General features: G+C 38.7%; 1 protein-coding gene across 1 annotated transcript in view; it reads right to left on the reverse strand.

Moving 5' to 3' along the window:
• Nucleotides 1–13,396, reverse strand: part of LOC101740995 (uncharacterized) — a 124,191-nt gene that overhangs the window by 25,232 nt on the left and 85,563 nt on the right. The window contains exons 4-5 of the mRNA XM_062676835.1: nt 6,904–7,005; nt 1,838–1,946 (exon numbers count right to left, since the gene is read on the reverse strand). Coding sequence (XP_062532819.1) covers nt 1,838–1,946; nt 6,904–7,005 — 211 coding nt within the window. The remainder of the gene's footprint in view (nt 1–1,837; nt 1,947–6,903; nt 7,006–13,396) is intronic.

Here is a 13,396-nt window from a genome sequence, read left to right on the forward strand (position 1 = left end):
CTCCACCGAGCGACGCCAAGTTGTTCTGGGGCGGCCTCTCTTCTTTTGCCAGACACTTTCCAGATCAGCGCTCTCTTTGATAGGTATGTATTACTTGATGTTAATTAGTTAACAGAGTACATAGATATTAACAACTTAAATACCACCACGCGACTTGAGATATGAGTTATAAATCTCAGCTTTATAGTTCAATTACTGCCCCACCCTTCATACCAAAACGCATAACTGCTTCAAGGCAAAAAATAGGGATGGTTTTGGTTAACCTACCCATGTGGGCTCACAACACGTCCTACTAACAGTAATTACGCAAATTATCATTTTTACGGGTTTCCTATATTGCACGACGTTATTCCTTTACCATGGTGATCCCTCGTGAACATTTATTAAGTACATATTTCATTAAAAAAATTGGTAGCTGTCTACGAGGTTTTAATACCGGCATAGTCAGGTCGCTTGACACGAATGCACCGGGCGTCTTGTCATTTAGCCTATGACGTATTTTTAATTGTACTAGAGGTCCCGCAGTAGTCGAAATTCGACTGTAATTCATTGACATTATAAGTTTCAACATTATTAAGGGTTTATTGGTAACATTGGTAAAAGTAAACAAATAGTATGCATGCGTGTATGTGTCAAGTACATGGTAATGTGTGTAATGTCTTCTTTTATTGGTTTAATGTATTTTTATGCAAAATTAAAAAAAAAAAAAACATTCTGCACTCCTTCTCTATATTCTCTATAAGTGTGAGAAATTTCATACTCCTCCGTCCGCGCAATTTTCGTAAAAAGGGATAAGTTTTTCCTTCACTTATTAATATATAGATTAAACCATTAATATCCCGTATTTCAAAGCACTACGTATCATTGTTTCTCGGTAGAAATGGGCAGGATGTGGAACCTCGCCGTGCGGGCTCAAAGTATGTGGTATCACCCCGACCGCTATAGGCTGGGTTAAAGAAAGATTCAGCACATTCGCCAAAAACACTCTTGTGCCACATATTAATCAGTCAGTTCCGAAATCTATGAATAATTGGAATTACAATAAATCATTAGGCGTTTCTTTTTTGTTTATGTTTATCAACTATCAGTTCTTCTCTTGATTCTAGGACTAGTAGAGATTTTGTTGTGGATACGTAGGTGAAGATCTACAGGGCTATTTTCGGGGAACGCTATTTCTCATTGAAACATTCTACTGTTATCTCGCCAATATCCCGTGTTGCACGTCTTTGAAACCACTTTTTTTTTAAATAATTCTACAAATATGGTGAATTGACAAAAAATAAATAAAAATAACTCGGAACAAATCACTCAAGATCATCGGACCCCAATACAAGGTTCCCTGTGTTATAGGTACCAGAAACTGACATAGACACTGATCTATGTACTTTTGTTCAAAATAAATACATATAAATAATAAACACTCAGACAAAGAGCAAACAAATCTGTTCATCACAAGAAACTTTTCCCGATCTGGGAACCGAACCCACAACCCTTGGCGCAACAGTCAGAAGCGCTAACTGGACTACAGAGTCAGTCGAATTTTAAAAATAAATTACTTAAATTATTGTTGTATTGTTACTGGTGGTAGGACCACTTCTGAGTCCGCGCGGATAGGTACCACCGCCCTGCCTATTTCCGCCGTAAAGCAGTAATGCGTTTCGGTTCGAAGGATGGGGTAGCCGTTGTAACTATACTGAGACCTTAGAACTTATATCTCGAGGTGGGTGGCGCATTTACGTTGTAGATGTCTATGGGCTCCAGTAACCACTTAACACCAGGTGGGCTGTGAGCTCGTCCATCCAACTAAGCAATAAAAAAAAAAAATTAAAATTCTTACCAACAACATCGAGACGCAAGAAGATACTTGTTGGCGGATGAGATGACACTTGACACTCGTAAACCCCTGCATCCCTTTTTTGTACGAAGCGAACCTTCAGCGTCCAGTCCTGGAAGCATAACCCTTGTCAGAGATGAGAAAATTCGATTAGAATTATAATTTCAACGTTTTTAATAATTATTGAAGTGAAACTTCTTTATCGACGTAGGGAGGAAAAAGCGTATGTAACGTTTTTCGGTTACGCGCCATCTTAATTTCTTCCGTTACGCGCCATGTTTATTATTAATTATCTGGCGCTATATCAATTGATAATAATATGTAACGTTACTATTTATAATATATAACGTTTTTAATAATGATCATTAATTAAATTAGCGCTATATCAATTATTCCTATTATACCAGCTAGTTGAATACTTACATTTATTATTTATGTTAACCTATTTATTTGTGGTATTCACAAAATGGATGAAAGACGTAAATTCGTTGAAACTACCCGCGTACTTACATATTAATACTATATATATATATTTTTTTTTCTTACCTAAGCTAGTAGCCTAGAGAGGCTATTCCAGCGTAACCGTAACTAGTAGGTGAGCTCACGGGGCTCAAACCTGACGACGATGCTAACACGAACCCTGGCAACAGTCGTGCTTCGCAGAATCTACCATCGGATTGGAATCGCGACCCACTGAGAAGATCCGGCGAGAAACTCAGTGGGCCGTGTCTGAGAGTTAATTTACTCGTCGAGCCCTTCGTCGCAAGCGACGGGTTCGACGAGAACGGTGACCGGTGCTTGAAGTACCTAGAAGCACCGTTAGTGGATCGGGAGGATCCGAGATGACGTGTTTTGGGCGACGTCGACTGCTTTCCATTCTGTCCGCAGGATCGGGAATGCTATAATAAAAGTACTGAAGTGTGAATAAATACCTGATGAACTCAATAAAAAAACGCTGATAATGAAAAGCGAACAACATTAATTTTAAATACGGTACTACTGTAAATACAGTCTTGATTTTTGATAAGAAATGTGCGTCCGAAGCCTTAAAAACTATACCTACTTAAAAAAAATATCGCGACAAATTCTCACAAATGACTTCTTTAATGCAGAATTACCAGCGCACAATAAAAAAAAAAACGATGTTCAAAAGAATTATACTTTCAGCAAAATTGAATATCTGGTTATAAAGCTTGATCCGCTTGTGTGCTTGGAGAGTAACCTTTCTGAGATCAGAGTTGATCCAACTGGCCATCGACTAGACTAGACTAGAATCCAGACCCTAATCCACTTAAATATGCTTTTTGGTCCATTTTAGAAAATCCGGTATGCTAATGCCGTAACGCCATGTTAATTTGGCAAGAAAGAACCTTTTTCAATCTATAAGTGGTCACAATATTTAAGAAATGAGCACCATATTTTATACGTACAAATGAATGAAGACCCTACTTAGAGACACATTCTTATTTATGGCTCAGAGACATGGGTACTCAGCAAAAAGAATGAGAACCGTTTACTTGTGTTCGAGCGTAAGATCCTTAGACGGATATTTGGTGCTGTGCAGGAAAACGAGATATGGAGGACGCGCTATAACCATGAGTTGTATGATGTTTACAAAGATCCTAATATCTTAATAACTATAAAAATTGGACGCCTACGATGGGCAGGACACGTGGTTCGAATGGAGAATACCAGAATTCCGAGACAACTGCTCTATGGCAAACCAGAGGGCCGCAGACGTCGTGGCAGACCCAAACTCCGATGGGTTGGATGGCGTGGAGCGCGACCTCAAAGTGATCGGTGTCAGGGACTGGAAGGAGAAAGCCTTGAACAGAGCAGTCTGGAGAGACATACTGGACCAGGCTAAGGCCCACCCTGGGCTGTAAGGCCTAAGATGATGATAATGAAATGAATGCAGAGTAGTAACAAGTGAATAAGAAAATAAAGTCAATAAAATGAAAATTTTCAATATATAATGAAAGAGTAGAAATCCGATGTATTTGTAGACTGAACAAAAGTAATAAAAATAGAAAGGGTAATATAAGATTAATAGAACATAAAGACCAGCATTTTTACGAATCATTTTCTGTACGTCGACTTGATTCGCGCATGTCTCCGGAATTACTCAAAAGATTTTCATGAAGCTTTCACGAATAGACAAAAACTAATTTGGAGCTTTGTTTCATTAAAGTGTTGCATAAAAGATATCGTGATTCAAAGATGCTTTAAGTTCTCCTTTTTCATTGTTCCAACAGCTACACTGTCTGTCTTAACTAGTTTTCAAAACAGAATCACTGGTGGTAGGACCTCTTGGGAGTCCGCGCGGGTAGGTACCACCACCCCGCCTATTTCCGCCGTGAAGCAGTAATGCGTTTCGGTTCGAAGGGTGGGGTAGCCGTTGTAACTATACTTGAGACCTTAGAACTTATATCTCGAGGTGGGTGGCGCATTTACGTTGTAGATGTCTATGGGCTCCAGTAACCACTTAACATCAGGTGGGCTGTGAGCTCGTCCATCCATCTAAGCAATAAAAAAAAAAAGAAAAAAAAAATGTTTTTACTCGGCTAACTTCGTGCTACGACAGGGCCTAGCCGATGGAGGCTCGTAGACGCCATCACACTTACCATCCAGCCTTGTTGAAGAGCGCTGCCTCTGTCCTAAGAACTGTCATTGGTTTTTGTTTGCTAACGTCAACAAAACAAACTTGATTGGTGTACTTAATATTTCTCTCAGCTCGATCTCGCCCTATTTCGCCCCTATGATGTCTGTTAATAATTGTGGCTTCTCCGAAATATTTCAAAATTTATGTCAAGACTAAGCATAGACTAATAAGAAGGTAATAAAGGTAATAAAGGAATAATAAGAAGGTAGTTTTTAGACGCCCCGCTGTTCCCACGCAACTACATATATTATTATGTTCATTAATCATGTACTAGAGGTCCCGCAGTAGTCGAAATTCGACTATAATTAATTGGAATTGTAAGTTTGTACACTATTATGATTGTATTTTATACTTCTATAATCACAAATTTCGCCAAGACTACACTATAAAAAATATTAACAAAGACAAACAATATTCTATTCTCAATTTGACCACAGACGTCAAGAACAAAAGTTTGACAATAAATAGTATGCATGCGTGTGTGCGTCAAATACATGGTATGTAGTGTGTGTAATGTTTTCTTTATTGATTTAATGTATCTTATAAGTATTATTTTTAAAAAATATTAGCATTGTGCACTTCTTCTCTATATTCTCTATAAGTGTGGAAAATTTCATACTCCTCCGTCCGCGCAATTTTCGTAAAAAGGGATACAAAGTTTTTGCTTCACGTATTAATATATAGATAATAACCCATTTATTTCGATTCCAAAGACAGCATGTACTTAAATATATATATTTTTGTATCTGATTATTTTTAGCCTGACATTCGGTGATTTCTTCCGATACGTGTTCATATATCCTAATGATTATTTTGTAATGTTGATGTAGGTACCACGACCCTACCTATTTCTGCCGTGAAGCAGTTATGTGTTTCAGTTTGAAGGGGTGGGCAGTTGTAATGTAAAAGTGAGACTTTACAACTCATGTCTCAAGGTGGGCGGCGGCATTTGCTTTGTAGATGTCTATGGGCTCCGGTAACCACTTAACATCAGGTGGGCCGTGAGCTCGTCCACCCATATAAGCAATAAATAAAAGAAATAAATAAAACAATTAAACAGATAATTTGTTTGACTATTTATCATTGTGTACGAAAATTGTTAGCGAGTCAAAATAAAATAATGATAAACACTATGTTTCAATTTCGTAGTGAATGAATGCTCTATTTCTTTGAAACCGAGACGCGTTGTTTTGCGGCACACGGTTCCAAGCTATTTAATAAATCATTGATTCTCGGTGATTGAAAATATACGGCCTCTTCGGAGTCTACGGGGAGTTTTGATTCAAGATTTGTATCCTGGAGTCTGTGCGTGAACCGACGGCGAAAAAGAAACAAGGCTAATGCGTGTGATGTAACCAAATGGGAATATGTTAGCTTTGGTAATAAAACAACACATTTTCAATTGATTCAATACGTTAAATTTTAGTTCTCAAATGGTGTACAGTAATAATGATTGCTGCGTTGTGTTCTGGTAAATAAGCGTGGACTCTATTTATTATTAATATACTAGCTGACCCGGCAGACTTCGTAGTGCCTCAATCAATAAATAAAGGACCTAAACTTTTGTATAAAATAAACTTAAAACAAACAAAAAGAATCCGTCTGATGGAGGATGCATCAAAGGAAAAACAAAATGTTATTTTTATTTAATTCCGACCATTTTCATATTTATCTACCTTTTAAACCTTCTCTGGACTTCTGCAAATAATTCAAGACCAAAATTAGCCAAATCGGTCCAGCCGTTCTCGAGTTTTAGCGAGACTAACGAACAGCAATTCATTTTTATAAATATAGATTTATATATGAGTGTGTTTGATTTCGGAACGTCAAAAGTGTCAACTAGTGACGTCCGCTATGACACTTTTGCCCCCTTTCAATTCCAGCCGCCAAGAGCAACGCATCGATTTCATATTTCTGTTATTATATTCAGTCTTTAATTTGTCACATAAAGACCAAACAATATCTAAAAAGCAATAAATACAGTCCACTCTCATTTATCACAATGCAACATACGATGTTAGCAAAGACCTCGCGGGCCAGGTTGAAGAGAAAAATTAACCTACCCTTCCCTCACCTCACCCTCACTGGACTGGACGATAGAGACATTGCTCGTCCCAATGAATCCTGGGTCGACTCGCTTCGTCCCATCCACAGCGATAAATCAGGTTAGTGCTGTTAACTTTATTGATAAAACAATACTTTAGGTACCGTTAGTATCCTTGAACGACTATTACCTCCTTCCTTACAATACAGCTGTCCCTACAGGATTATGCTATTTTCTGCCTTCCTACATATTTTAACCACTAGGCGTCTCGTGAAAGTCCCCACTTAAAGTAAGTGACTGCAACGTGAATTGTTAAGCCTTTCTGTCAATAAAATACAATGAAAATTGTGTTTCTTTATTTACCTCAGAGTGCTGTAGGTGTATCGCTTGGAATCTCTGGTCTGAGCTGTATGTTGTCAAGCCGACGGTCAGTAGATGGTAGTCTTTTCTTCTGATCCACGACACCTGGGACAAAGAGAGTTAATCAGTCATCATTGTTAAGGCCGCGGAGAATTCGTTACAGACGGTACAAATACATTTTGAAGTCGACATAACCTAAAGGATAAGATGCTCGGTCTATTCGTATCGAGCGACGCTACTGTACCCATGTTCGAATCCCGCAGGAATGTACCTTTTTTTTTTTCAATTAAAATACGTACTAAATACACGTTCAAAAACGACTTATTCGTGTAACATAAACTAAATGTATATACAATTATATATATTCTTTTTTGGAACGAAGCTCCTTACAGGACGATGCGGAGGAGTACCCTAACCGGGAAAAAACGTCCGTAACGTAAGATTTTTATTAGTAATGCACACAGTTACGACTTAACTTTGTAATAACGTACAAAAAATAAAATAAAAATTTATCATTCATTGTCCACGATCTCAGAGCGTTCGTTTACGCAATACACTAACTCTTATGCAAACAACCGTGAATGAAGTGTACCACAATAAGTTCGCACGTTACCGAATGACCGTGGGTTGTTGCGAAACCTCCAGTTTTATTTTCTTTATACCTCGAATAGAACTTAAAATTAATATTTTTATAATAAGGAACTTCGTTCCTATCCGGTGTCCCACAACACCGCACATCCTTTTTTGTAAGTATTTGTAATTTAATATAAATTTCATTGCACCTACCACTATTTACTCTGCACTACCTTTGGTTGACTGGTAGAAAATGCTTTAGGCGTTAAGTCCGCCAATGTAAATTTTACATGAAGTGTAATAAGTAAATCTAGTGTGTAATAAGTAAATCTAGTGTGTAATAAGTAAATCTAGTAGAAGTGTAATAAGTATCTTGTGAGCACGCACGGGTAGGTACCACCACTCTTCTCAATTCTACCGCGAAGCTGACATGCATTTTGAACAGCGGATTAGCCATTATACAGTTGAACCTTTTTTTTATTGCTTAGATTGGTGGACGAGCTCACAGCCCACCTGGTGTTAAGTGGTTACTGGAGCCCATGGACATCTACAACGTAAATGCGCCACCCACCTTGAGATATAAGTTCTAAGGTCTCAGTATAGTTACAACGGCTACCCCACCCTTCAAGCCGAAACGCATTACTGCTTCACGGCAGAAATAGGCAGGGCGTGGTACCTACCCGTGTGGACTCACCAGAGGTCCTACCACCAGTGAAAATCCTTCCAGAACCTTCGATCGTCGTTATAATGCACACGGATTCCGGTAGTCAACGATATTTTATTTTCTTGCAACATCTCAGCTAGAAATAATTTCTTGTGTACAATAGCTTACGTTAAATTGCCGAGTGTGTAAATAAACCGGGCAAAGACTGTAATTCTTTATTCACCAAACTAGCGACCCGCCCTCGCTTCGCCTCGGAAACATTAAAACACACATGAAACCAAAAAAAATAAATTAAAAAAAAGTAGCCTATGTTCATCAGGGACAATGTCGGCTTCTAATGGAAAAATAATTTTTCAAATCGGTCCAGTAGTTTCGGAGCCTATTCGAAACAAACAAACAAACAAATCTTTCCTCTTTATAATATTAGTATAGATGAGCGTTTGCTTTGCAAATATGGTGTGAGACACGAGTATATTACATTATACGGTTTGAATTGTGTATTCTTTGTTTATTGTCCGAGTTTTATTTTACTAATGCGGTGAATAATACTAACTAGAGGTCCCGCAGTAGTCGAAATTCGACTATAATTAATTGGAATTGTAAGCTTGTACACTATTATGACTGTATTTTATACTTCTATAATCACAAATTTCGCCAAGACTACACTATAAAAAATATTAACAAAGACAAACAATATTTATACATATTCTCAATTTGACAACAGACGTCAAGAACAAAAGTTTGACAATAAATAGTAGGTATGCATGCGTGTGTGCGTCAAATACACGGGTATGTAGTGTGTGTAATGTTTTCTTTATTGATTTAATGTATTTTTTATGCATTATTAAAAAAAAAAAATTAGCATTGTGCACTTCTTCTCTATATTCTCTAAAAGTGTGGAAAATTTCATACTCCTCCGTCCGCGCAATTTTCGTAAAAAGGGATACAAAGTTTTTACTACTATAACTACTTGAGACCTTAGAACTTATATCTCAAAGTGGATGGCGCATTTAAGTTGTAGATGTCTATGGACTCCAGTAACCACCTAACACCAGGTGGACTGTGAGCTCCGCCACCCAATTAGCAATAAAAAAAAAAAGTAGTTTTCAGGTCGCAAAAACGAGTCGAAAAGTAGTGATGAAACGTGCGTATTTCGACCGCTGAAAATCAAATTAAACAATTAAATAATTAAACAAACAAACAACAATCCCACAACGATAGTTATCACTTTTAGAAGATAACAAATACACTAAAATCCTTCCCTATAAAAAGACAGGATGCAAATAAAACAAACATAATAACTTTTGTGTCATAAAAATGAATTTTTTTTCAACGTTTTGTAATACATTCAGTAAGGTTTCAATAAATTTGTTTTGTTTTTAAGCTATTGCATAGTTTTTATCGCGGGCTTTGAGCGCGGAGACCGAAACAAGAAATTCCGTAACGAAAACAAAACCTAACACCCTCCACTCCGCCTACCATGTAGCTCGCGTGTTTGTGAATAAGCACGCGGCGTGACGTCGTACTGCATGCGCATTATGAAAAGTCTGCCCATCTCTCTCGCGCGCGTTCTAGCTTAAGAGTGCGAAGGGAACAGTTAATGTTTTGCTTTTGTTAATGTTTATAAATATAGCTTGGTCTTATATTATTATTGTTTTAATATTAAATTATTATTGTCTAATTATAATTGCATAAGTTGATAAAAAATGCTATGGAACAGCTTTACCGCGACAGTCCCCGAGTGCCACACGTGTTTTTTTTTTTCAAGTTTAGGGTTGCCACGTTGCTCTCCACGTACCACACAGCCACGCGGAATAAACTGTACCGAGCACATTAGTTTATCGTATAAACGAGCTTTTCCCGTTGCAAAAGCCCATAATTAATTTGCTAAGGTTAAGCCCGGCTTAATGTTCCGCACAATTTATGTTTAACACTCCATTCAACGTTTATTACTAACCGTTTTGTTTGAGTTCAGGTTCGTGTTGCATTTGTTTTTTTTTTAATTGCTCAGGGCTGTCACGATTTTGGCAGTACATTGATTTAATACATGCCTATTATTGACTAGACCGACTTGGTGGTGCAGTGATTAGCACCCCTGACTGTTACGCTGAGGGTCGTGAGTTGGATTCCTACATTGGCCAAACATTCGTGGCAACATTCAAGCTTGTTTGCTCTTTATCTGGATGTTTAATCTCTATATATGTTTATCACTATTTAATTCCTATATATACTTGGTCTGGCCATAAATACAGTTACAATTAAAAATAAACAAAATATTACATTTGAATTTGGAATCTGTCATTTTTATATGATTGCTCATTGAGCTTTCTCATTTTGGCGCCAATACATTGTACAATATTTTGCGATATTAAAATGGAGTGGGGTGATAAAGAGAACCGAATCGCTGTGATTGCATTACACAAAGTAGGTATGGAGCCAATTGGAATTGCAATTTTTAAAACTCTCCATACGCTTGGTATTAGTAAAATGTTTGTGTACCGGGCTATTAATAGGTGCAATGAGACCTTCCTCTGTTTGTGACAGAAAAAGATCTGGCCGTCCACGTAGTGTTCGTACGAAAAAGGTGGTCAAAGCAGTAAGGGAAAGAATTCGAAGAAATCCTGTCCGAAAGCAAAATATTTTATCTCGGGAGATGAAGATAGCACCTAGAACCATCGTAGAATTTTATTTATCCCGAACCCTAGCGCGTAACACTACTTAGAACCACTACGTTCATCGACAGTGCGTTTCCAGAGTTCTTTCTTGCCACGTACCATCCGGCTTTGGAACGAGCTGCCCTCCAACATGGAATATTCTGAGTGACATGTCTTTCTTCGAACGAAGTTTGTGGAGAGTGCTTAGCGGTAGACACGGCTTTACAATGTCCCCACTTGAGGGGTCAAGTGGGGGATTGGTTCCCATTACGTAGACCGTACTCGCGTCTACTTTCTTCTTCTTCATCATCGTTGTCTCATTGCTAAGGATCGCGACCACACATTACAGTCTCTCCATGAAGATCTGCTGTGTGGCGGGTTTTTTTTTTTTTTTTTATTGCTTAGATGGGTGGACGAGCTCACAGCCCACCTGGTGTTAAGTGGTTACTGGAGCCCATAGACATCTACAACGTAAATGCGCCACCCACCTTGAGATATAAGTTCTAAGGTCTCAGTATAGTGACAACGGCTACCCCACCCTTCGAACCGAAACGCATTACTGCTTCACGGCGGAAATAGGCGGGGTGGTGGTACCTACCCGTGCGGACTCCCAAGAGGTCCTACCACCAGTGAGGTAGCCATCATACAACGCAAGATAATTGACAGATGCCTGAATCTCGCTTACGACATTTTCAAGATAAACTTGCAGATATACAAGTTCCGAACAACAACGTTTGGACCGTCGGTCTACCGAGCAATATCACCCGCTCAGTGGAAGATCTTCCCTTTGTCGTATATATTCCTACAAACTGGTGACCCCGACGTGATGTGAACACGCAACCTTCTGATTCATCATCAGCGCATCAAGAACTTCAGCTACCACAATCCTCCTTCCAACTGTCGTCTCTGTGGTGTCTGACCGTCTTCTTGATGACATGCCTTTAGCTTGTTTCCCCTTGACTTGACCAATGAATGAGAAGCTCTTCCAGACTATCGAAAACTATATGTACGTGTATGTATATTTTTATGCTATTTATGTGTGTAATTGTGTATGTATATAGCCTGATATATTATGTATTAGTGTTTTTATTTATTATTGTCACTATTATTGTTATTTTGTACTGTATCAATATGTTAATTGATTAGATTGTACTTTTCTACCCAGCTATGTAAAGCTCACCCTCTTTAAGAATGGTTAGCTGGTAGATAACTCAACTGTTGAGTTACGGCCTGGCCACGGGGATCGGCGGTGCGAACAGCGAAGCGGTGGGCGAGGCGACCATTCGCGCAGCACCGTTTGCAGGCCACGGGTACTCACGTTCGCCGCCGCGACTAGTAAGGAAGTCCGACAGCGAAATGTCTATATCGAAATTATCTCGATATTGCTTACAAATTAATAGTTTTTGAAGTGAAACTTCCTTATCGGCGTTGGAAAAAAATTTACCGTCACATTTTTCGGTTACGCGTCACATTTTTCCGTTACGCGCCATCTGTTTTGTATTCATGTCTATGATAATAAAATCCTTTTGTTTAAACTTTATCTAATTTAACTTTTTTGTATTCATGTCTATGATAATAAAATCCTTTTGTTTAAACTTTATCTAATTTAACTTTATTTAACCAATTTCTAGAAAGTTGCATGTAGATCATTTTTCGAAAAATAAGGCCATAAATAAGTTTCACTTCTTACGTGTGTACACTAGTACACGCACACATTTTTGTTTGGTTCAGGACCTATTATTTGGAAAAGATTGTGAAGTACATGATTTGAATAAGAATCGGAGTATACCTATAGATGGAGAATTCCACAAGAAGTACGAGAAATACTTTGGGTGGCTAGACTTCCAAATAGCTGGTCTAGCTAGTATTTCAGCTATTTTATTTTTTTATTGCTTAGATGGGTGGACGAGCTCACAGCCCACCTTGTGTTAAGTGGTTACTGGAGCCCATAGACATCCACAACGTAAATGCGCCACCCACCTTGAGATATAAGTTCTAAGGTCTCAAGTATAGTTATAATGGCTGCCTCACCCTTCAAACCGAAACGCATTACTACTTCACGGCAGAAATAGGCAGGGTGGTAGTACCCACCCGTGTAGACTCACAAGAGGTCCTACCACCAGTAATTACGCAAATTATTATTTTGAAGATTTCATTTTTATCACACGATGTTATTCCTTCACCGTGGAAATCAATCGTGAACGTTGAGTGTTGTTGAGTACGTATTTCATTACAAAAATTGGTACCCGCCTGATATTCGAACACCGGTGCTTCGCTCAACACGATTGCACCGGACGTCCGTTAGGCCACGACGACTTTAAAAATATAAAATAAAAAATAAATAAAAAATATAAAAATTTCGGCGTTAATTTTTCGCGGCGAAAACAACTAAACTCATTTAATCACTGCACTATTCGCCGCGACTACCGCTCGACTCCGTGGCTCGCGCCGTCCGTATTCATGCATTTGTTTTGCTCGCCCGCCGCATCGCGCGATTCGCTCGGTACATTTCGCCGGTCGCTTCGCCGGTCGCCGGTGCGCGTGGCTTGTTAGGTACATTTCTATGCGCTTGTTTTAGTCGCTAGACGCTTCGCCGTTCGCACCG

The sequence above is a fragment of the Bombyx mori genome, chromosome 28 (genome assembly GCF_030269925.1).
Source record: "Bombyx mori chromosome 28, ASM3026992v2".
Classification (NCBI taxonomy): Eukaryota; Metazoa; Arthropoda; class Insecta; order Lepidoptera; family Bombycidae; genus Bombyx; species Bombyx mori.